Genomic DNA, 26,427 nt, shown 5'->3' with positions numbered 1-26,427 from the left:
CTACACCTTGAGTGAGGACCATATGTGTGACATACGAGGTCTATAAAATCCTAACATTTTGGTGTACTGGCTGGATGTTGGGTTACCCTTGGCAGGGAATCGCTTTATTAAAGAATACTGCAGAAGTAAAGAGAAGGACATCTGTTATGGTAAGATTTTATACAACTGTATTTTTTACTTACACAACTGCAATATAAGTCATCCAAGATACCAAAGCTTCTGTAATAACTCTGCCATAGGATAGGGTGCAATTTATGATGGACATTCATTCTTTTTGAGGTATATAAGAGAATTTCAAGGATTTTAGTTACATTTTCCTCTGTCCTCATTGTTCCCAGTGCCTGATTACACATGCGAGAAGGTGCAGTAATACCAAAATTACCTTTAGAAATTACTTATTGGCCAGTACTGCATGTTTTTCCGTTAAGAGTTTAAAAGACTTCCAGTGGTGAGACAGTCAAGACCTGCTTTTCCTCATCCAGATCCAGAACAGAAACTTAGCAAAGAGTTCTTTGATTATGACTTGAAGACTAATTTCCAGGATCTCACAGACATAGTATAATCTGAGGCTTCCATCCCAGAATGGAGCAGGGCTGTCATAGGTGTTAACTAGGCCAATGACCACAAAGGCCTTTTTAAGGCTAGCCATGCATTGCAAATCACTAACAAGTTCTGGTACCCCTGTGAGATGAAATATTTACAAGCAGGGGCCTAGGAGATTAACCATTTACAGGCTGCCTTTGTCCATTAGAGACATAGGTGCCAAACCAGTGATGAATTTCCTGTTCCCCATCCAGTTGTCCATTTAACGCTTGAATTGAATTAAGGAGGAACTCTGCTTCACATGGATGGGGAGCCTGTTCCAGAGAAGGGGTAGTCTCTGGGATACATACCTGTCTCTCCAGCAAGTCCTCTTTATATCACAGGCAAGGTTCTAAGTCTTTAGAACAGGTAATTCTGGTGCTGTTTGTTTTACAGATATGCAGGAGGTCCATCAGAGTGGGGTCTGACAATGCCTTGTATGCCAGGCATAGATCTCCCCTCAGCAGACTGACAAGCCTGTAGGAGACAGAATACACTGATAGGCCCTTGAGACAGTCTGCATAGGACATGTTATTTACACACTGTATTCTTTTAGTGAGGAACCTCTGTGGATGTTCCACTTGCTGGAAATGCCTGGTTAGGTACATACCAAAGGTGGTATTGTACTCGATGATAGGTCTGATAAATGCCAAATATAGTGGAACAATTACTTCCTTGGACCTAGATGCCATACCTTTGTTTATAAGGTGCACAACATAGAATGATTTCCTCACTACTATAGACACATAATGGTCAAAGGCTAGATTATTGTCTGTGTGTCCCCAAGTACCTGACTGCTGAGGCAACTTTTAGGCATGTATTTTGAATATGATGTTTACCAGGGGTGGACGACTTCCCAAAGGATACTAATATGCATTTCTTGGAATTTAGTTTTAGCCCATGGCTATGACACCAGTTGTTTGTCTGTGTCAACCCTTTTTGGTGAACATTTGTGTTGGTAGAGGATTCTGTGACTGCTCCTGATTCGCAATCATTTGAAAATTTAGTCAGGCAGAGGCCACTGACATTGGCCTTTATTTCAGAGAAGTAAATGCCAAAAAGGAGCAGTCCCAGGGCCGATCTCTGAGGGACTCTGCTTGTGACTGGGCCTCTCTGTGGAGGAGGACTCCCCAATTCTAACTTTCTGGGTCCTGTCTGTGAGCAATCTGATTATCCACCAGATGACATAAGTGTTTATACCTAAATTATTGAGTTTGTCAACAGTGCCCAAGTAGAGTATTGTGTCAAATGCCTTGGCCAGTCAAGGTAGGCAGTGTGAACCATGTTCCCTCATCCATTGCTTTGGTGACCTTTTCAAAGAAGTCCACCAGGTTGAATAGACATGACCTGCCCTTGATAAAACCAAATTGAGTTGGGTCCAGTGTCTGGAGGTTTCCTGCATCATAAATGATTAGATCCATGATAATTCTTTCCATGGCTTTGCATATGAGACTAGTGAAACTTACTTATAGTTCTATAGATGGGCTCACCTTTGTGCAGAGGGATTACTGTCACTGTTCTGTTAATGAGGCATGAAACCTCTTTAGAGGCTACAGTTCAATAACAATTAAAGAGGTTCTATAAGTTGTGTTTAAATGCTATTTAGAAGGCATCATGTGATACTGTCTGGGACTATGGATGCAATGTCGTTGGCCTTGGAAAGAACCTTAAGGACCTGTTCCCTAGTGATAGTAGGGGGAGTTACTGGCATTTCCTGTGGGAAAGCTGAGGGGGGAGAGGGGTATAGTTGGAGCGGAATTTGTTGGCTAGTAGGTTTGCTATCTCTTTCGCTCAGTATAGGTGGCTCCATTAGCAATGAGCTCTGCACACATTTGTACATTGCCTTTGATGTTGAGGGCATACCTAAATAATGCCTTGTAGTTGTTCTTGGCCTAGGAGGCCAAATTAAACTCAAATTTGGATTTGGTAGATTTTATTTGTCCTCTCAATTTTTGCCATGCATTCTTTTTGTTATGCAGTCTATTGATGATGTGATTTCACAAGGGTGGCTTGTTTTTTGAGTTCTTTACTTCTTCCTGGTGGGTATACCTGCCTCTATGCAGCTATTAATGCACTTGTGTAGGGTTTCTTTGGGGGGTTCTGTGTGGGCTACAGTGTTCTCAGGGTTTATGGGGCTTGAAAATCTGCCAGGTTATCACTCAGTAGTGGGAAGTTAGCCTTAGAGTAGTTCCTGAATATTCCAGAGTTGGCTGGAGTTCCAGGTTTTACTTTTGCTTCAAAGGTGACCTGTTTGTGGTCTGACCTCACCAGGGAAGACATGACAGGGGATGTGCAGCACTCTCCCATATCAGTGAGGACCAGATCCAGTATGTTTGCACCCCTGTTCTGTGTATTGGCAGTCTAGTCCAGGGAGTTTGGGTTTACAAAATCCAGGAATCCCTGTGCCTGAGCGTTGGGTGTCATATATCATTCCCAATTAATAGTGGGGTAATTAGTCACCCAGGAATATGATATTGGGTTGGATGGTGAGTGTTTCCAATAAGTTTAAATACATGTTATGAGTTTCATGAGCCTTAGAGGAGAACCTATAGCTTGCGAAGAAGTGGTATGGGATTTTGCCTATGGTGATTTGAACTTGGAGAAGCTCAAATGCATTGCCCTTTTTGACCAGCCTTGAGGTATATTCAATTTTTATGTAAATTGAGACAACTCCATCTTTAGTCCCTATCTGTGTGGTAGCTGCTCTAAATGCATGGAAGGCATTTATACCCTTGCATTGCTGGTGTGCTGTCCTGTGCTTTAAACCATGTCTCAGTAACTGTACAGATGTTTGCATTCTCTAGGGTGAGGACAGCTTGTAGGGAGTAAAGTTTTTTGTTTAGACTCTTAACACTTAGATTTTCTTGGTTTTGATTTGCTACGTCAGAAGTAGTTTCTGTTTGGCATTGCCTAAAAGAGGCACTGTGGGAGAGGACAGATTTTTAAATAATCAAAAGCCAGGAGGGGAGAGTTGTAGACCATCCCTGGCAAAGCCGCATGGTCTGTTGACCATCTCCTTCCATGCTGGCAAATATTGCACCCCATTAGAATGACACCAGAAAGTAAGACCATTATTAAAGTCAGTCATCATCTAGTTCTAATGGCACTGCACTTAAAACAGTTTTAGCTATGAAATGTCTTGCATCTGGCAGTACTCCTCACTGATTCTCTTGAAACATCCTCAGTCTGAGCAATGAAGTCCATATCCTTACTCTACAAATGCTACACTATTTCCAGTCTCCTTTCCAAGCAAGGTAGGGCAGCCATTGGCAAAGGAGTTAAATGAGTTACTCCTAGCTGTACTAGAATGCTTCCTGTCAGTCTTGGATCCTCCTGTATTTAGATTACAGAGACGCTGCAAGCTGTACAAAACTGCATCTACTGTTTCTTTGTAAATGGAGGCAGAAAGTTTCATTGCTGCATCGCAGTATAACATGTAGGATGGCTTCTTCTACCCCTCAGAATCACTTTTCCCATTGATACTCCGTTATATAGTCTTCCTCATGAAGCAGTGCATGCCTTGTGTTGTTCATTAAATGTCTGAGATACACTGTCTACTCTGCAGTTACTTCCCTAAACATTCTGATCTTTGTGGATAAGATTTCTTTCCTTACTTAGGTTCTTCCATGTGGAACTCCATTCCTAGCACCCTCTGTCTTCCTATTTTTTTGCCGTTTTTAAACAAGTCATATCTTACCTACGGCAACCGTTGTCTTGGAAATAACTTCTATTTCATTATTTTAGTGAAGCTCTAACTTTTGCTGTTTTTCAGAAGAAATTAAGCATGTTGATTTAGTTTATTCTATTTGACAACTGGGTATTTGGGCTATTGCAGGACCCTTTTTTATCCATAACCTGGACCAGTTTGACAGTAGATAATGTATGTCTGTCAGTATAAAGCAATTAAACAGCAAATACATAGCAATTTGCAACGTTGTCGCCTCACAGTAAGACGTTGTCCTGTTTGATTCTCAGCTAAAGCGTCTTCTGTGTGGAGACATGCGTGAATGGGAGTACCTTCGTTGAAGGTTGTGCGTTAGGGCTGGCAACACGGCACCTAAAAATCTACTGCCAATCATTAGCGGACCGGAGTTCCGCTGTGGTGACCCCTAACCGGGAAAAGCCGAAAGACACAACAACAACAACCTTGTAATAGTCTGAAGTACTTTGTAGAAAGCAGAGAGAGAGAATGTAATAACTAGGAAAGACTTAGTAATAATCTGTGAAATTATCCAGGAATAAATGTGGTAGCACATGTATAAGGAGCATAAATTACACAGTTTTAGATTAATTGGATGTAAATTGCTTGCATTTTTTTTTATTTTATGTTTGAGTGCTTGAAGTTCACACTACCATTTATGTAAACATAGAGGAAAACTGACCATCTGTCAGTTTACCTGTATGTTTACATAAATGCCTTGTATATTTCATTACTGTTTTCCCAAGTCTGTAAGTTTATTTGGAGAAAAAGTCTAGCAGACAATAATTAGTGAACCTATGCGTTTAAAATTGCAGGTTGAAGAAGCTGTTGCAGTACTACAGGCTCATCAGGCGAAGAAGGAGGCAGCTCATAAAGTTGGTAGTGTTGCAGCAGCTTCCTGAAGCAGGCTGAATGGGACTGGAGGTAAACGACAAAAAATTGTGTTTTGTATATAAGGAAATATACTGTCTGATTATGAAGCATGTCCACCCTATACTGTTAATCATTGGTGTAGACTGGATAGTTTATCCTGAGATTTAAGAATTTCACTCTTGTTCATACATTTGGAAATAGGCATCATGCACAGTGATGCACAGCATTCTGCATCAGTATGTAGATAGTCATGATGTTTCTTATGCCAAATACCATCCTTATCTGACTTGCAGAACAAACATTTATGTCATGTTGCATTTTATGTAACTTTAATGTTTCAGCCTGTCTAGTAATGCAAGATCTGTGGCTATTTACTTTTCCAATGCTCCATCTTAGCTTCAAGACTGTGATATAAGAAAGCACCAGCATTAAACATAAAAGTTCTTTCTTCCAATTACAAATAAAGATTCTGAGTTTGCATAGGTGATGTGATATGATTAACAAAGTAGTGATGATTATGAACCTCTCTCAAGCCCTTTCTGAAAATTGAGAACTGAAAAATGACTTCTAATTCCTGTGTTGATACATCCACATCCATCTCTAAAATTCCTATGCTAAAGCTCAACTAAAAGAAAATTGTCATTGTTCCATTTCCTGAACCTTCACATTGTTGAATTTTATGAGAAAACCATTTCCAGTCGGGTATTGTGACTTTGAGTAGACTCGTTCAGAGTGGTGACCTCTGAGGACTTGCATTTGATACAAATGTATGGCACAATACCTATTCCTGCTAGTATTTTGATGTTAGAGTGGGGTACACTAGGGTGTACTTCTCATATGATAGCTGATTGACTGAAAAGCAGTATAAAAATAGATATGTGGTCATCCTTTTCATTCTTCCTCACATATGGGTCACGGATCCGACTCGGCCTCATCTTACAAGAGTTTGAATCCATATCCCGAGCTCCACCCTCTACCCATAATGCCCTTTTTCATCCCCAACTCCTCAGATCTTGTTTGCTGCCATCGGAATAAGATGCAAAACGAACCTCAAGTGTGAGGAAGTGCTTTTTGTTTACATTTTTCACAATTTCTATGCTGCTTAGAGTTTATATTAGAATTACTGTTCTTCTTTCCTCCCTGTACTAGTTTTCTAGTTGTTCACTGGCATTCGGGTCTTTATTTTCTATCCTCGTCTTAGGGTCTTTATTTTCTATCCTCCTTGCCTTTGTTGGCACTCTTCCTTTTCTAACTCTATTTATTAGTTCTTTGTTGTTTAAGTAACTTTAGACACAGATAGCCCTTTTTTGTTATCAGCGTAGGAGACAAAAAGCTGTTCAGATTTTCTAAAATCCTTTGTTCTGTCCAAGGAAAATCTCAACTGTCTGTGGACATCAAGTTTATGTAGCATATACTCCATTTTATTAGAATGATGTCTGAAAAAAGTGGGCAACTCAATAGACTAATTCAGATTAGTCTCAGAGCAGACCTTCGGAAGAAAAGTGGGATTTGTCCTGAGAGACACTCTGGGGGCCTAATAGAAAGAGCTTGAAGTTCAGAAACTCTATGAGCTGAAGTAATAGCCACCAAAAATGTTTTCCAAGATATGAACTTCAAGGGGCAAGAGGATGCAGGCTCAAAGGGGGGAAGCATCAGCTGAGATAATATTAAATTTAGGTTCCATGGTGCAACTGGTTGTCTGATGGGTGGCCTTAGGTGACGAGTCCCTTTCAAAAAGGCTTTACATAATCTGTGTGACATAAGATTAGATCCTTCGATCCCCAAGTGAAAATTAGATATAGCGGCCAACTGAACTCTAACAGTGGCCGCTGCAGCACCTTCCTGAAAAATCGTTGCGAGAAATTCCAGAACCATATCAAGAGGGGCAACATAGAGATCAATATCGCATTGACAGGCCCAGTAAACAAAACATTTCCATTTACTACTGTACACTTTCCTAGTGGAGACTTTATGAGAGGAAACCAGAATATGTTGAACCTTGGAAGACAGATTATATGACCTGGCTAGGTTGGGAAGTGGAGCAGCCAAGCTGTCAGTTTGAGGGACTGAAGAGAGGGGTGAAGAACTCCTGACAAATGTGTCAGAAGGTCTGGCATTGGGTACAGAAACCAAGGTTCTTCCAGTTGGTATTGATGAAGAAAGGGGAACCATATCTGCCGAGGCCAAAAGGGGGCTATCAGAATAACTGTCCTTCGCTTTCATCAAGAATCTGGGAATCAGTGGGGTTGGAGGAAAAGCATAAAAGAAGACCCGAGGGCCAATCGTGCACAAGTGAATCCCTGGGACTGTCCCCCGGTGGAGAGTTGAGGGCAAAGTAGCTTCTGCACTTGGCATTCATCGGAGGTGCAAAAAGGTCGCAGCAAGGCTGGCCCCATCTGCGGAATATCCTTTCCGCCACATTTTGTTTGAGGGACCACTCGTGGGGTAACAAAATCGCTCTGCTTAGTTTGTATCATGTTGTATTTCTACGGGATGTGCGTTGCTAATAGAAAGTGCCCGGTGTACACAGCCCACTTCCAAATCCTCAAAGCTTCTTGGCATAAGGGGTAAGATTTGGTTCCCCCCTGTTTGTTGATGTACCAGACTACCGACATGTTGTCTGTCTGAATCGCAATCATCCCCTGAGGTAGAGAGTCGTGAAAGTGCTGCAACGCTAAAAGCACTGCTCTCAACTCCAGGACGTTGATGTGCAAATGACATTCTATCTCTGACCAGGTGCCTTGGGCAGTCTTTCCCTGAAAAAGCCCTCCCCCACCCTATCAGGGAAGCGTCCGTGGTCACAGTGGCTACTGGATGGAGTAATATAAACGGTCGACCTACTGTCACCTGGTGGCTGTTCAACCACCAAAGAAGGTCTCTCTTGCAAGCATCTGTCAACAGAATCTTGAATGACATCGGGAGCTGTTGGTAAGACCACTGGGTGAAAAGCAACCATTGGAGTATCCGCATGTGCATCCAACCCAGAGGTACTGCTATGAGGGAAGCTGCCATTGTGCCCAAGAGTTTTAACACCTGAGAAGCAGGTACTTTCTTTTCTTGTAACAAGCATGACACCTGATTTCTTAGAGAGGTGACTCTTTCTAGAGGTAATTTGACCAGGGCGGTGGTGGTGTCTAGGTCTGCTCCGATAAATGAGATATGCTGCGATGGTAATAAAGCAGATTTTTTGAAATTTATGGTTATTCCTAACCGAGAACAGAGATTAATCATATTAATCATATAATCCCTGGAATGAATGAGTTGATGCCTGGTGGTGGCGGATAGGAGCCAGTCGTCCAGATACAGAAAGACCCGGAATCCTAGATGCCTCAGGTGAGCCGTAACTACTGCCATACATTTGGTGAACACTCTGGGGGCTGTAGTGAAACCAAGGGCAGAGCTCGAAATTGGTAATGATTGGCCCCCAGCCAGAAACGCAGGTGATCTCTGGATGGTCTGGCCATTTTGATGTGGTAGTACGCATCCGTGAGATCTAAAGAGCACATCCAATTGCCCGTTCCCAGGAATGGGAGTATCGATTGAAGCGTGACCATCCGGAACTTCTCCTTCTTTGCGAATGTATTGAGTTTGCTGAGGTTTAAAATGGGCCTCCAGTCCCCTGTTCCGGATCCTATCTGGTCCGCCGGGACTGGCTGGATGACTCTTTCTAGCAGGTTTTGGATTTCTGTGACTGCTTGATTCCTCAGACTGGGTGGAACATCTGGGATTCTTTTTGTGGGTAATGGGGATTCTACAAAGGGAATGAGGTAACCTCTGGTAACTATGTTTTGTACCCAAGAATCTGATGTAATTCCTAGCCAGGCGTCTGGGTACAAAGCCAAGCGACCCCCGACTGCCTCCAGAGTAGGACAGTCAGGCCTCCTCTCAGAAGCGCTGATAGGGCTTGCCAGGAAACTGCTCCCTGTCACCCTGGTTCTGCGGACCCCCTCTGCCACCAAAGTGGCGTCTTCCATTATTGCCTCCTCCTCTGCCCCTGAAGGGGGGTTCACTACGTGTGTTCTCGAAAGCTCCGTGGGACTTCCGGAACCACATTTTTCCACCTCTTTGCCCTTTGGGGTATGGTCTAGTAGGGGTGGAAAAACAGACTCTTACAGCAGAGTCTTTCCTTTCTGCTTACACCTAGTGAGGGTCTCCTTGACTTTAGGCCCAAACAATGAAGAGCCATCAAATGGGGTATTGACAAAGGAAGACTTGAAGGCTTCCGTAAAGAAGCACAAGCGCATCCAGGACGGTCTCCGCAGAGCAATCGCTGAACCTGCTGCTCGACTCGATCCCTCGGCTGCATAGGAAATGAGCTGCATGGATGAGTTGAAGACGGAATTAAGGGTAGAAAGCTGAGCTGTAACCTTTTCCGAAATAGCCTCATCTGTGTTACCCTTTAGAGCATCTACGAGTTCTTGAAGGAGATCTTGTTGAAGGCGAGTAAAATAGGTCAAGTAGTTAAGCGATCTCATGGCAAATGTCGCAGAACTAAAAATGCGTTTCCCATATCTGTTCATTGTCCTGGAATCCTTATTAGGTGGATGGACAGTAGAAGTCATCTCTGACATCTCTTTCTTGGTGGCAGCCGAAGACTTAGGCTCAGAGGACACCCGAGACGACTTTGACCCTTTAGAAGACTTGGAGGTCTGGTCTTCGGCTCCTCTGTTAAGGTGCGGTCACCGGTTCCTAGGTCTTCGGAACCGTGTGCCGAACCAATGATTCGGAGCCAACCTTTGGTTTTGGAGCCGGTATCGGAGACTTTAAAATCTCTAGTACTTAGGTCTGTAGCTTCTTTGGCCCCTTCGACCCTCTCTTCAAGGATGTCAGATATTGATCAATAAGTTTCCTACGTCTCTCTAACAGAACTCTGACACTAAAAGAGTGACAGATGGAACAATCCTCCTGCAAATGGAGAGGTCCCAAACAATAAACACAAGAAATGTGGTCATCTGTTATTGACATTTTTTGGCCACAGCCACATCTTTTAAATCCGGACTTTTGCTTTTGATCAGCCATCCTGTCCAAGAGAAAGCACAATTATCAGATCCCTGATAATATCAAGTACAATAGTACTATCCAATCACAAGAAGAGAAACACAGAGAAAACACAATTATCAGAGCCCTGATAATATAAAGTACAACAGTACAATCCAATAATAATCAAATAACAATCTTGCCAAGAAGTGGGATAGGAGAAAAGATAGATCCCTGTACAACTATAGCAAAGGATGTAACCAAATGAAGAGAGGGCAAGGCCCAAGAGCAACTCGCTCCAATAAAACACACTAAACTGTATAACAAGGAAAAACTGGTAGAAAAACAGATATAGATTATATAAAAAGTAAACTTAGCTGTAGAAATACTTCTTAATAAACCTTCACTGGCTCGAGCACACTGAAGACTTGCGATCCATTGCAGCGGCAAACTAGATCTGAGGGTTAGGCAGAGAGCATCATGGGATAGGTACTGTGCCTCGAGCTACTGAAAGATCTTGAGCTTGGAAAGCGGCCAACTCGGAGCCGATGGATCGGCTCCATACACACATGTAGAACAAATGGCGAGATTGAACAACTTTACATCTGAACTTATGAACAGGCATGATTTGGGGTTTATGAAGGCCGACAAAGGGGGGTGGGTTGGTAGTGATGTCCACAGAGGATTACAATAAAGCAATGGAAGCTATTTTAAGTAATGGAGATAAATATTGTGAAGTAAATTATAACTCCATTGAGAGTAGTTACAGGTTTAAGTATGCATTGTATGACTTTTATGAATAGTGATTTGACAGTAGAGGTGTACGATTTCCCTATGGTAGACTACCTGAAAGTAGGTGTACTCTTCAGAATACCTAAGATTCACCCCCCCCTTCAGCCTATTGTTTCCTCTTCTGGAAGTGTTACTGACAACATTTCTTTATACTTGGACAAATTGTTGAACCCTTTGGTTCACAAGTTACCTTCATACATTACATTAGGGATTGATGGTCATTTTTAAACCAAGTGAGGTTGTTCAGTTTTAGTGATAATGGTGTTAATATTGAGAACAGCAATGATTTTTTTCTATTAACAGCTGATGTAGTGTCACTATATACTGCCATACCGCAGCAGCAGGGAGTAGAATTTGTGTCTAGTTTTTTACACAAATATACCACTTGGTCGGATTAGAGTGTTGACATTTGTACTTTTTTGTTAGAACTTTTGTTCAACAAAAAATACTACAAGCAGCTTCAAGGGGTAGCAATGGGTGCTACAGTTGCTCCGGCTTTTGCTGGATTAGTGATGGGTTGGTGGGAGAGGGAGATATTACCTACTATCAAACCTTGCTTATGAGATTTTATTTTATTGTAGATTTATTGATGATTTATTTTTTTATTATAAAGGGACCTATTGAACTACACAGTATTTTTTAGACCAACTTAATGCAAGCAGTAATTTTTTTAAATTTTACTTTGGGTGACTATGGTCACCGAGTTAATTATTTGGATGTCACACTGAGCTGGAGTACTCTTGACAAAAATTTCACTAGTAGTATACATAGGAAAAATACAGATGTCAATAATTATTTACAGTACCACAGCAACCACCCTAGGTTTATGAAACATAACATCCCCAAAGAGGACAGTACATTAGAGCCTCACGAATGACAAGTGATGATGATGGTTTCCTTCGAGAAATTGAGATGATCTCTGATTTTGTGAACAAAGGCTATCCTAGAAGGTTATTGCAGAATATTGCGTTAGAAATTCACAACAGGAGTGAGACAGATTTTCCACCCATTTTAATTTATGGATTTCTGGAGAAAAATGTTATGAGGACTGGAGGCGCCCCTTATGTCCCTAGGTGTGTTATTGGTATGTCTGTTGACAGTGATACAATCAAATCTGTGGTAAAGGATAATTGGAAAATTATTACTGGTAGCAGTGAATTGCAATCAGTTTTGGGGAACGTTCCTAATTTTGTATACATGAAGGTTAACACCATTAAGAGTTTATTGGAGAAGGATGAAAACAGTACATCTCTTCCTTCCTCGGATAGACCTAAGGGTATGTACAATGCTTTAGTTGTAGTGTTTGTAGATACATTCATGAGGGACCGTATCTTAGTTTGCCACATTTGAGTCATACTATTTCTGTACCAGGTAGGTTTAATTGCAACACCACTAATATGATATATATTGCCCTATGCTCCGGATGTTCAACCTTTTATATTGGCATGACTACTAGACAACTAAACAAGAGGATAAAGGAACATTGTTATGCTTTTAGGAGTAAGGATGAAAACAGTGCCCTATATAGACATTGTGTTAGTGGTTATTTGTTTAAGAATTTTTTTCTTAAAACACACAGAAAAGGACTTGAGAGGTGATAACATGAAAAATTTGGTAGAAAAGAGAGAGACCTTGTGGCAGTTAAGGTTAGGGGCAGATTTGCATCTTGGACCTATTTTTGGTACGGCTACTGTAGGTGTGCTTTTTGTGTATGGTTCTTGCATAGACTGTGGTCATGTCTGAGGAGAATGGTTTTAAGAAATGCACTTCTTGTGGGCATAAGATCCCCAATTCTGATGCCCATTTATTGCCTAGGGCCAAAGCATCTTAAGTTAGACTGTGACATATGCTCCTCATTTCACCCCAAGGCCCTTTCCGACCAGCGGAATAAATTGATAATTAAAGGATTGCTTCCAGTTGGGGCTCAGCCCCCCTCTAAATCTCATCATGGCTCCTCTGAATCTAAGAAACCCTCAAAAAGTCTCAGAGAGACTTGTCAGAGTTGCTAGAGAAACATAGACAGGCTTTGGATCCCAACAGGCGTTATTACCATCACTTGCTCCCCTATACCATCCACTTCCTACTCAGATACCAGGCCCTTGGATCCAACAGCTCGAAGCCAGTCACCAGAATTTGCCGTGAAACCTGTTTCCCCTGCTCTACTAGCCCATTTGTTCCATACCCCAAAGAAGCAGTCCAGACCAGCATCTTTAACATCATCCAGACTTTCTAAGAGCTTGACAGAGGCGATATGGACAGGATGATGCAGAGATTCCTTAGGGCTCACATCCAGATGGGGGGTCCTGCCAGCTCCATCCTCTCCTGGACCCTTGAGCACATCTGCCCAACAGGTTCCGTCTCCTTCCGTGATCCAACCCGTGCTTTGGAGTTCCTGGATCCTAGGTCGCTCAGAGGTGTGGCATTGATCTTAGAAAGCTCCCTTCCTCAACTCCGATGGTATCCCTGACCAGTTCTGCTCTGATACCTTTGGATTAGGGCAGATCTTGGATATGAGAAGGTTGGCTGTGGGTCTGAGGGGTTTGGTTTTGCTCATACTTTGTCCGATTCATTCCTTCCCCTCAGTGCCTCAGTCCTGAACAGCTCTGGTCCGATTCTCTCCGGAGGGCTCAGATCTGGGGCTGTCCCCGACCATCCTTCCTTCAGCTGCTTCAGCATCGAGGAGGGGTTTCCCTGAGTCCGTCTACTTTCTAGGTAGTAGGAAAGGGCTTCCTCTTTGCTTAGAGTACCTTCCTCTCTAGTCTCTGATCCTAGCCCTCTTCCCTCACCAGGTCCAACCTCTGACCCCATCATCTCTGCCACTTAGGGTCAGCCAGCTCGGGGAAGCCACCACCCATGTTTCCCAGAGGCAGTCCCACTCTCTTCTGACACCTCTCCCAAGCATCCCGCAGAAGAGGTTCCTTGAAGAGAAGGTGTAAGTGGAGGAGGCACATGGACTCCTCTTTGAAGTCTCTCAATGAAGACACTGATTTCGATGAGAGAGAAGGATCCCCCCGATCACCAACTGATGATGTCCCATTTGGGGACATCCTACAAATCCATAAACAGAACGTGGCTGGTCTTCCCAAACTCCTCTGGAGGCTTCCAGGACTGGCATGTCTACGTCTTGGGTTATCCCCCTCCCCCAAGCAGATGAGTTTATTGATCTAGTTTCCCACCAGGCTTGGAAGGAACCGGACACTGTGGAACCCATCCTCAAGCTCACGAATAAGTTTTTGGTTCCCCTTTCAGAGAGGCCCCACTGGAGCAAGGGAATCCCAGTTGATTCGATAGTGGTGGTGGTAGCCACTAAGAAAGAGCTCATGGAGTAAAGCTCCTCTGTCCATCCACCGAACATGGGAGTCCAGAGCAATGGACACATTTGGAAATTGCATATGTTCCTCAGCCACTTTTGCACTGAGGTCATTAAATTACCTGGTGCATTTTACTCATCTACAGAGAGATTTGATCAAGGAGCTCTGAACCTCTCTCTATGTGAGCCCATGTCTGCAGAGGATCTTAAGAAGGTTTCTCCTCAGCTGTCGACTTTGTCATCCATTTCCAGTTCATCGATGAGGCTGATCTGCCATACAGTGGAGGTCACCTCACAAGCAGCTGGCTCAAGCATAGCCATTAGGAGACATGCTTGGATGAAACTATGCAACTTTGCAGATTCCATTAAAGCGTCTTTTGTTAAGGATCCTTTTGGTGGCTGCTCCTTGTTTGGGCCATCAGTGAAGGATATGTTTACATGCAGTGAGCAGGAAGGAAAGACCCTGTCTGCCATGGGAGTCAAGTTTTCTACCAGTCAACATACCTTTTCTAGGAATCAACGAAGTGGTTAAGAAAATGTGGTTCTGTAAATCTCAGGGACCTTTCTAGGACTCGCACGGGGATACTTCCTCCAGAGGCAGAGGAGGTTTCAGTGGTAGACATTGGCCCATTGGCAGAGGGGCCTTGAAACCAGGGCTTCAGAGAGTCGTCCTCCAATAGGGCCTCTCAACACTCCTGAAGTGCTGCCCAATAGTCCACCTCTGGAGGCAGTCTGGGATTGTGTTTCACTGCACAGGCAATTACGTTTTTATTTACACAGAACAAACAGTACAGGAATTCTGCTGTTTGTGTCCTTTTCTTCTAATCGTTTGGGTCAAGCAGTTTCCAAAACTATTCTAGCCAAATGGATCACAGATTGTATTTTGCTGATTTATTCTCAAAAGGTTTTGGAGTTACCTCTTCGTCCTAGAGCTCACTCCACTAGATCTATAGGTACTTCATATGCTTTTTCCTCAAGAGATTCCATTGATGGTATCTGAGCTGCAGCCACTTGGTCTAAAACTCATACCTTTGTTTTGTATTACAAGTTGGACATTATTTCAAGAAGAAGAGCTTCCTTTGGTTCAGCAGTGCTCTGGCATGTCCATCCTTAAGGGCTTCCCAAGAGTTACTTAGCTGGGGGCTCTGACCCATTCATAAGAAAGAATGAAAAGGACATCAGATTTAGAAGTTATGTACTTACCATGACTTGGCATGTATGTTGTCCATTTTCATTTTTCCTCACCTTCCCTTCCATCCAAACCCTGGCCCTGTCAGTCCTAGAAGGATCTTAAGATGACATTGGAACCATTATGTTCCTGGTTTCATCCTCTATCTTTCTTCTCTTTGGTTTGAACATCAATCTTTCTTTGTTCTGTCTCTGACACAGTAGGAATAAGGCAGCAAATGTGATCTGAGGAGTTGGGGATGGAATAGGGCATTATGAGTAGAGGGAGGATCTCAAGATTTGGATCCATACTCTTGTCGATGCAGCCGAGTCAGATCTGAGGATTGGATCCTTGACTCATTCATAAGGAAGAATGAAAATGGACAACACAGATGCCAATTTATGATAAGTGCATAACTTCTAATTTTATTTTTAAAGGTATTATCCCTGCAAACAGTATTGATAGGCATTTAAAAATTTTCTGTTATCCACTGACTAGTGACAGCACTGAAAGTAGTTAGCACCTAAAATGAAAATGTAGTATAGTAATTTAAAAGCTATTAAGAGCTGATAGATTATCTCATGTTAAGGACTCCCTTGATGGTTCTTTTTGTGTTTAATTGGTCATCTGCTTCCAGAAGATATTTGCTCAGGAGTGCACTTGTACTTGTGATAGTGAATGCATTGACATGCTGCATCAGATGTTTCTTTCTCCTTGCACAGTCAGTTGGTTTTTTTTTTTTTGCTGCTGACACAAAATGTCTGCATTTCCAATCTTTTTGATTTAATTTACAGTGTTAAGACTTTCTAAATTCTGAGTAATGCCGGAAGAAGTCCTCTTGTGGGACTGATAGTATAGTTCAAGGATTGGCACCGGTTTTCAAAGCCTGAAACTTTATTGAAAGTGGATCCTCTCCTTCTGGATGTAGGTAAATAGTTCCTGAGTCAATTACATTAAGGTTCGGTCCTGTTTCACTCCTCTTGAGACTTGAGACGTGCACTGCTCAATATCAGCATGGGATGCACTGCCCCCCCGACATCTTCAGCTTAGTTGTTGCTTTGCCTAGCCTGTTTGTTTATGGGGACTAAATTACTTTAGTCCTTATTGGCGGCAATCGGATATAAGGCTTTCACTTCCTTGGGCTGCCTGTTCAGCCCTAGTGGAGGAAGAGTTGGAGTATTAATATGTGCCAGGGCATATAGCCCCCATGTATGAGATCATGAATGTTTTTGACCTTTTGATAGGAGGGAGAGTCCCAGGTGTGGGACTTGATCCTGAGGGACTTTTTGACTAAATGCCAGGGACAGACCCATTGTATGACTCTTCCCTCTCTTTATCTTCTGTGTTGCTTTCATCTTTATGCAGATTCCTGCATGTATGACATCCTACACACAAAAGTGAACACACACAGGTATGAGTGTGAATTCAGAGCTTTTTGAAGGACATTGGGGTCCCCTTCTATGGTCAACTCCTTGGTTATCAGGATGTCCATGTATCAGCCAGATGATTCTGTCTTGATGATGATGCTTTGAAGGGGCCATTTGATGCTTCAGGTGATGTCTTTGCCCTAGTTCTAGATAGTTTCTGGGACCCATCACAAAGGTCTCAGGGAATTCTTCTTGATGAAGCCAGTCTGTTGATGTTATATCAGTAGCCTGGCGGCATCCTCAGTCAACTGAAATAGCTGCAAGAGAATATGATGGTTGGCATCCACCTGTTCCTTGTGGTGAGATTTTGCCTAACATCCCAAGGCTGAGTTCTGTGCTGTTTTGATAGGCCTACAGTTGACCAGGAAGCAACATTTTCCTACTTCCCATTTGGGGTAACAAGATAATCTGAGAGGTGGACAGGTCTGCCAGGAAGCTTTACTTCTTTATACTGATAGACAGCCATCAGCTGTGTTTCATTTCTTTACAGGGTCCAGGCTCTCTTGTTGGATTCTTGGAGGCCACCTCAAGTCTAAGAATGCATTGCTCACAAAACCCAGCTTAGTTGCTGTTTAATGTCGGTGATTGATGATTTAGCTAGAGTGACAGGCACTAAAGTTTGCCTACAGTACAGGGCATGGCAATAAACTTCAAAAAGTATTTTCTGACTCCTCCTTAAGGCCATGTTTTTCTAGGGTGTAGGATACAGACTATGCCTACGCTGGCATGCCTGCCTCTTCCCAATTCCTTAACACTCGCTTCCTTCTTTCAAATTCTTCTTCCTTTGGTCTCTATAATAGCTAGGGAATTTCTGAGAACTCTGGGGCTCAAGGCATCCACCATCCCTATGCTTCTTCTGACCTAACTCCACGAGAAAGTTTCATTGGCTTCTGAAGTCATTTTGGCTTTGACATGCGCATCCCCTAGAATTTGTAGTGCTCTTCAACCTTGTCTCAAAAATGAACTTCACTGGTGGATCCAGCAGTTGGCTCTTAATCCAAGGCTCCCTTTTCATCCCCCTCTTCCCTCTCAGGAGCTGTTCACAGATGCTTCAGATGTGGGATGGGGAGCAGCTTTTGACTCCCTAAAAGTACAGGGGGTGTAGTTGCCTTTTCCATGAGATGAGAGCTCTTCTGCTGGAGGTTCAGGCTTTCCATCCTCTCTTCTCCCCAAGACTTCTCAAGGTATTTACAGACAATATTGCAGTAATGTGGTATGTAAACAAATGGGGGGTGGGGCAAATCTTCTTTGCCGGTTGGCACTCCTAGTGTGGGATCTTACTATCCAGTATTAAGTGACTCTTCAAGCAGTTTACATTCCCTCAGGTCAAGACTTTGTGGCAAACACTCTGAGCAGGCCCTTAATTCAATCCCATGAATGGATGCTTCACAGGAATGTGTTTCTGGGCATTGTCCACCAGTGGGGTACTCATCAAATAGATCTTTTTGCCTCCCCTCTGAACAGACAACTTCCTGTATTTTGTGCTAGAGTTCCAGATCCTCTGGTTTGAAAAGTGGGCACCTTTTTTCTTGGAAGGGGGTGTTTCTTTACACTTTTTCCTCCCCTTCCCCTCATTCCAAAAGTCCTGTTCAGAATTCAACAAGATGCTCCCAAATTCTTGTTGGTGACTGCCTTTTGGCCGAGATAGCATTGGTTCCCTCTTCTTCTGCATTTAGCCAAGGGCAATCATCACAGGTTACTTCACAGGGTGGCTCTACTCACACAAGACAAGGGATCACTTCATCCATCCCCACATGTCCACTCTTCAACTGACACTGTGGGGATAGGATTTTAATTCCACATACACCTTTTTCTGAGGACATGCTTAGGGTCCTTCAGAAGGCTAGGAAAATTGTACTTCTCCAAATGGAAGAGGTTTTCTGTTCAGTGTCTTTTTCGTAACCCGCTTTTGGTGTATGTTCCTTTGGTTCTCGCTTATCTGTGTGAATTGCTCAATGCTGGCTTGGCTTATTCTTTTGTTAAGGCCCACTTATTTATCTCTGCTTGTTTGCCTTTATCTCGTCCTGTTGCTTCTAGATTTGAGGCTAAACAATTCCTTAAAGGTGTCCTTCATAGTAGACCTCCCAGGAAACCTGTTTCTCCTCCCTGGGATCTTAATTTTGTTTTGGAAAAATTGACTCTTGCTCTTTTTGAGCCTGCAGCTTCAGCTTTCTTGTAACATTGCTCTTGGAAGACTACTTTTGTTATCCCTTACTTCTGCCAGGTGGGTGTCGGAGCTTCAAGCTCTTATGGCTTGTCATCCTTTTTTGATGTTTCATAAGGATAGGGTGTCTTTCCGTTCTGATCCTTTTTTTATGCCCAGGCTGGTGAATTAGTTGTCCCTTAATCGGTCTATTCATTTGGCCATTGCCCACTTTTTCCCCTTCTCTGCAATCTGCCAGGAATAACATGCTGCATGCACTAGATGTGCATAGACAACTCAGATTTTATTTGGATAAGACAATAACTATTAGGAAATCGGATCAGGTCTTTGTTTCCTTTCATCCTAAGTCCTTAGGATTAGCTGTATCCAAGCAAACTATATTTCCTCTTGGTCACAAAATCTATTTATTTTTGCTATTCCTTTCATGGTAAGAGCCTTCCTTATTCTGTTAAGGCTCATTCTACTAGAACTGTGGCTTCTTCTGGTGCTTTTTTCAGGTCTATATTATAAGCTTGAAGAGTCTTTTCTTTGAACACGAAAAGGTTGACACGTAAACAGCGAAAGCTGTAAAGCACGAACGGCCACTTCCGTGAATTTTTCCTAGGGAAAAAAATTTGCTTGGCCATCAAACATAAAAACAAACTTTATAACGCTAATCAAGTGAGGGGCTTCACCCCCCCCCCCCACACCCCTCCCTAACTAAATATACCAACTCAGAGAGCGCTCTACATTGGAGAAAAGGGCAAATCCCGATAACAGCCAAGTGAATTTTTTCACAGGAAAAAATTTTGCAGAAGTGGCCGTTCGCGGTTTCCAGCTTTCACTATTTACATGTCGGCATTTAAGTGTTAGAAGAAAAGACTCTTCGAGCTTATAATATAGAACTGCTTTTTTGTACGGTTTGGATACTAACTCTACATTTGAGGCAACTATATGGACTTTCTGTGCATACTTTTACCAAGCACTACAAGTTGGATGGAAGCTGGATTTGCTAGGGACATCCTTCATGGTTTCCTGGAGGACTGTGCTGGTTCTTCCTCAGCTTTGGCACTCTTCCCTAATGTAATGAATATTGCAACAGTGAAATGGAAGGATATAGTACAGTTGTGTAAAATCTTATAATTAGATGTTCTTCTCTTCAGTGTTGCAGTATTCACTCCCTCCCACCTCCCCTGGTCCATTGGTCTTCTAGATGTACTGGTTACATCTTTTTTCCTTGGACTGGCGTTCCTACTGGGGCTCTCCATTCTGAGGATGGTACATCTGGATGTCACCTTTATGCCCTATGTTACTCGAGCATACATGTGATGTACGGCATACCTTAAAGCAACCTAAGGCTTTGGTATACTGGCTGGATGTTGGGCCACCCTTGGTATGTGATCCCTAATGTAATGAATTCTGCAACAGTGAAGAGAAGGACATCTGCCATTATGGTAAGATTTTACATAACTCTTTCTCTCACATTTATCCCCCAGGACAGTTTTACAGCCTGGATCTCCTGGAATACCCTCTCCTCAGGGAAGAAAGGACCATCTGAGGTACTGGTTCCCACCCTCCCCCCTGCTTTTTAGGTAGGCCTCAGTGACATCCCCCAAGCTTTCTATGACGTGGTGACCTTGTTATTAGAGATGGCCTCAGGCCCCATAGCCTTTCTGATGTCAGCAGATGAACTTAATCTGTATAGGAGGAATCCATCGTCGTACCCTTCCTTCCTGGGAGTTCAGGCATTAGGATGCCCTGTGTGCGATTCTTAGGTTAGTTTCCCCCCCCCCCACTAAGGATGTCCTTTGCTTACCAATGGCAGTCCTCTGGGATGGTCTCATTGGACAGTATTTTTCAGGCTCACACCCTGGGATCATCCATGCAAGGCAAGTAGCCTTCTCCTAGTGTCAGTTGTTCCCGCCTGTCAGGAGGGCCAGTGTCACATGTCTTTGGTGCTCTATGCATTGAAGTAGTTCATTCTCCTTAACCCAGATTGCTTGTGACTGGGGACTTCCCCCTTCCTGTATGTGTATCTTGTATTCAGGGTTTTTTATGCCACTGAAGGAGGGGCTGGAGTTTTCTCTTCCCGTATTCAGAGCACTCATAGGCGCAGAGTTGAGACATGGGTACATAAGGGTTGTGCTAAGTGGGATGGGTTTAAGTCTATTCAAACACACAACTTCCCAGAAATCTGCCTTTCAGGACAAGCTGGGTTCTGTTTGATAGTTTGCTTCCCTTTTCCCATCAGCTTTCCCTGTCCCTTCCAAAACTGGTTGAGGATCACAATGGACTCTTGTGTTATGTCTGTAATCAGCCAGAGGTATTTCATGGTTTGGAAATCCCTTCCTCCTTTTTTAGGCATCATTTAACCTCCTTGGGGAAGAGCTTCCTTCTTTCTCCAGAGGTGCTTCATTCACTTTTGGTTCAGGGCACCATTCAAACCATACTCCCTGTCCCAGGTAGGGATGGGTTTTTATTGCAAAATGCTTCAGGTTCCCAGGAAACAGGACACTTGGAGACCAATTCTAGACCTTTCCCAGCTCAACACCTTTCTCAAGATTCCTTTCTTTTTTTTCTAAAAATTGTTTATTAGTTTTACCATATAACAAGTAAAAACATAAGTGATAATAAGATTCCTTTTTTTTAGATGTTGACTCTTCAAATCTTATTTCCACATCATTTTGTTCACAGGTAGTCTTATCCTCTGCCCAAGATTAAAAAGGGTTCTAGACATATGCTTCCTGCTAAGTCTACTCAAACACTGCTTTTCAGAAAAAGTTGGATTCTGTTTGACAGCTTGCTTGCCCTTTCCCCTCTACTGGATCCCTTTATCCCTTCATTTTTCCCTGTCCCTTCCAAACTTGTTGAGGATCATGACAGACTCTTGGGTTTTGGCTATCCCTTCCAAACTGGTTGAGGATCACATCAGACTCTTGGGTTCTGGCTGTTATCAGCCAGGGTTATTTCATGGTTTGGAAATCCCTTCCTCCCTTTTTTTTAGGCATCCCTTAACCTCCTCGGGAAGAGCTTCCTTTTTTCCCCAGAGGTGCTTTATTCTTTTTTGGTCCAGGGCATCATTCAAGCTGTACCCCCTGGCCTATGTAGGGAGGGGGTTTTACTCCAGAATGCCTCTGGTTCCCAGGAAAGAGGATACTTGGAGACCAGTTCTAGACCTTTCCCAGCACAGCACCTTTCTCAAGATTCCTTTCTTTTGGATGTTGTCTCTTCAAATCTTATTTTTTCCTCCTCTTCTTCCCCAGGCCTTTCTGATCCCTCTGGATCTTGGGGATGCCTACCTTCATATCCTCATCCATCCCCTTTTCAGGAAAGTTTTACATTTCTATGTTTCTTCCTTGAATTTTCAGTTCTCTGCTTTACCTTTTGCCCTTTCTGCTACCCAAGGGTCTTCATCAAATGCCTCACTCCTGTAAAGGATGAGAGGAGTTCAGATCTTTCCTTATCTGGATGATCTCTTCTTCTTCCCCCAAGGCTCTGCTGTAAGATCTGTAGTTTATTATTTTCCTGTTACAGATCCTGGGGTTTACCATAAACTTTTAAAAATCAGCACTGACCCCTTCTCAAGATCATGTTTTCCCTGGTTGCAGGATCCATACCATCCCCATACTGGCATCCCTACCTGCCCCCAAGTCCCTCTCTCTCATTGATTGTTTCCAGTCTCTTCTTCCTCTGGAATCAGTCATGGCCAGGGACTTTTTCAGGGCCCATGGATTTATGGCTTCCACCATTCCCATGCTTCCTGTGACCAGGCTGTATATGAGAAAGGTACAGTGATATCTCGAGTCAGTGTGGCTTCAACATTGCTACCCACTGTACTTCCCAGTCCCCTTACTCACTTGTCTGAAGCTTGCGGTTCAGTGTTGGATTCATAAACTCACGGTCAACTGTGGCCTGCCTTATCAAGCTCCAGCTCTGACTCAAAATCTCTACAGATGCATCAGACAGGGGATTTGGGGCCTACGTTCGTGCTTTCCATGCTCAGGGTCTCTGGCCTCTGCATCAGAGGTCAGACCACAACAGCATAAAGGAGATGAGGGCCCTGCTTCTAGCTGTTCAGGCTTTTCATTCCCTATTTTAGCCTGGGACCCTCAATTTTCACAGACAACACCACTGTGATGTGGTATATCAACAAGCAAGGGGGTACAAGGTTTTATCTTTGCAGACTAGCTGCTCAAGTCTGGGATCTAGCTGTCAAGCATCAAGTGACTCTTTAGGCTGTTTATATTCCCTCGGAGCACAGTCTGGTATCAGACTGTGAGCAGGTCCAGCACACGCTCACGAATGGATGCTTCACAGAGATATGTTCCCTGGACATTGCTCATCAGTTGGGTATTCCTCAGGTAGATCTTTTTGCCTCCCCTCTGAACAAACAACTTCCTCCATTTTGTTCCAGAGTCCCAAGTCCTCTGGTTTGCAAAGTGGATGCCTTGTCTTTTTTTGGAAGGGGATGTTTCTGTACACCTTCTCTCCCCTTCCTCTGTCTCCACGGGTCTTGCATAAGATCAGCCAAAACTTTCTAAAATTTTGCTAGTGCCTTCTCCTAGTGTCAGTTGTTCCTGCTAGTGTCTCACTTTTGGCCCAGACAGCATTGGTTCTCCCTTCTTTTTCACTTAGGGACAATCACCGCACGTTACCTCACTGGGTAGACCTTCTTATACAAGACAAGGGGGTCTCTTCCATCCCATTTGTACACTCTTCAACTGATGCTGTGTATGATGGGGTTTTGATCTCTTAGGCAGCTCTTTCCTGAGAAAGTGTTTTGGGTCCTACAGGAGGCCAGGAAACCTACTACCAATAAATCATATTTGTTTAAATGGAAAAGATTTTCTGTCTGGTGCCTCTCTCAAAACCAGGATCCCTTAGCTGTGTAGGTTCCTATGTTTCCCTCTTATTTATGTGATCTGCCCCCTCTGGGTTGGCATATTCTTCTGTTAAAGCTAATCTGTCCGCAGTTTCTACTTGCCTGCCCTTAGCTCCTCCTCTGGCCTCTAGATTTGAGTAAAAAAAAAATTCTTAAAGTCATCCATCATATCAGGCCTCCCAGTAAGCCAATTCAGCCTTCCTGGGATCTCAGTTTTGTTCTTGAAAAATTAACTTCAGGCTGCTTTTGAACCTGCTCCTTCAGCTTCCTTACAGCATTATACTTGGAAAATCTGTTCTTTTTTAGCTCTTACTTCAACTAAGATTGTCTGAGCTTCAGGCTCTCATAGCTGTTCCTCCCTTTTTATTTTTGCACAGAGACAACGTGTCTCTTCTTATTAATCCTTGTTTTATATACCCATGGTGGTCATTGAGCTTTTTGTTAATCAGTCTATTCATTTACTTTTTCTTTTTTTTTTTTTTAACCTGCAATAAGAAGGTTCTTCACACCTTGGATTTGCATAGACAGCTCAGATATTATTTAGGTAAAACAAAGGATATTCACAAATCTGAGAAGCTTTTTGTTTCCTTTCATCCCAGGTCTTTAGGTTTGGCTGTTTCTAAGCAAACCATTTCATCCTGGATTTCTAAGGCCATTTCTTTGTTATTCTTTTCATGGTAAGTGTTTTTCCTCCTCTATAAAGGTTCATTCTATGAGGGTTGTTGCTTCCTCTGGTGCTTTCTTTCAAGGGATTGGATATTAATACCACCCTTGATGCTGCTACTCGGCCTTCAATTCATAAATTCACTAAGCACTACAAGTTGGATATTACTTCCAGGGCTAGAGCCAGCTTTGACAGGGCTGTCCTGCATGGGTTTCTGGAGGGCTGTTCAGTGCTTTCCTCCTCCCAGGTTTCCTCTTGAACTTTTGTACTTTCCCTTCTGTTAGGAATACTGCAACAGTGATATGGAAGGACTTAGTACAGTTATACTGCAACAGTGATATGGAAGGACTTAGTACAGTTATACTGCAACAGTGATATGGAAGGACTTAGTACAGTTATACTGCAACAGTGATATGGAAGGACTTAGTACAGTTATACTGCAACAGTGATATGGAAGGACTTAGTACAGTTATACTGCAACAGTGATATGGAAGGACTTAGTACAGTTGTGTAAAATCTTACCATAACAGTAGATGACCTTCTCTTCACTGATGCAGTATTCTTTCCCTCTCTCCTGCCCCTCTGCTGTAGCCTTTTCTTTCTTGCCTTCCTACCTTTTCTCCTTCTGGGTGTACATGTTCTTTCTAGTCTCTAAGGATATTTTGTTCCTCCTGGGGCTTTTTCAGTTCTAAATGTGTGCGTCTATACATCACCTTTATGCCCTACACCTTGCTAGGGGAGCATATGTGCTACATAAGGAATTTGTAAATATTGAAGGCTTTGGTATATTGGCCAGCCATTGGGCTATCCTTGGTGGGAGATACCTTCTGGTAGGAACACTGCAAGAGTGCAGAGAAGGAATATCTACTGTTATGGTAGGATTTTGCACAAGTGTACTTTCTAGTCCTAATTCTTAAAGGCAACAGCTGAATATTTGCTGAGAATTATAATCCCATATGCTTAACACGCATTATAGAAAAATGTTTTGAACATGTATTTTGTGAACTAACGTCAGAAGTAATAAAAACGATATCATACACCAACATGGCTTTAGCAAAGGATGCTCTTTGTCAGAACTGTTAAGTTTCTACCAAAATCTATTGGAAGCTATTGATCTGGACTATTGATGGACATTTACCTGGATTTGGTCAACCATTTGATTTGGTACTCTATGCTGAGATAATACATCATTTGCAGGAAGCTAATAGCATATGGATTGGCAACCGGCTTCCTGGAAGAATTGATGACCTATGACCTATGTCAGCAGTCATACCTGTGCTTAGGGGCCTCAGGGCTCATTGCTTGGGCCTGTATTATTTATTTACATTCTTTGATTTTTCCACTACTGAGTAGAATTTAAGCTAACATATTTGCAAATGAGACAAAGGTAGAGTCACTGGTAAAAAATATGAGACCAAGCTAAGTTACAAGAGTATATGGATGTAATTGAATCCTGGTTTATGTCTAAAAATACGGCATTTAGTGCTAATAAATAAAAAGTGCTTCACTTTGGTGATTCCAATCCTTGTTATCTATATACATTAAACCATACAGTTTTAATAAAAGATAAATCAATAAAAGGTTTTGGCTAGTCATTGTTAGGCATCTCAGATCTGATACAAATATCTTGGTTGTCCACAGAAAATGTTATTCTGTTATGCAAGATTACTATGTTGTATACATGCATTAAGACCTAAGCATTGCAGCTTGTTTTTACAGTTGCTGTCAAATATAGAAACTGGAAAGGGTTCAGAAAATTTTCACCAGAGTTCTAAGGTTATTCATATGAGTTACAGGAGCAGGCACAATAGGTTATCTTTGTTTTCAGTAAATTAGAGAATGGTTAGGGTAGACCTTATGTTAATTTATAAATGTAAAAATGACACTGCCATGGCAAGTTTGGATATTG

The 26,427-nt window shown here is 42.7% G+C and overlaps 1 protein-coding gene across 1 annotated transcript in view; it reads left to right on the top strand.

The window, feature by feature from the left end:
- The window catches only part of LOC122792187 (polyadenylate-binding protein 4-like), a 1,135,653-nt gene that overhangs the window by 1,098,489 nt on the left and 10,737 nt on the right, over nt 1-26,427 (top strand). Inside the window, exon 14 of the mRNA XM_044059911.1 lies at nt 5,098-5,206. Coding sequence (XP_043915846.1) covers nt 5,098-5,184 — 87 coding nt within the window. The 3' untranslated portion in view covers nt 5,185-5,206. The remainder of the gene's footprint in view (nt 1-5,097; nt 5,207-26,427) is intronic.

The sequence above is a fragment of the Protopterus annectens genome, chromosome 1.part2, assembly GCF_019279795.1.
Source record: "Protopterus annectens isolate FY-2018-M chromosome 1.part2, PAN1.0, whole genome shotgun sequence".
NCBI lineage: Eukaryota > Metazoa > Chordata > Ceratodontiformes > Protopteridae > Protopterus > Protopterus annectens.
The sequence above is the reverse complement of the archived record's forward strand: the minus strand, read 5'-3'. Positions and strand labels throughout refer to the sequence as shown.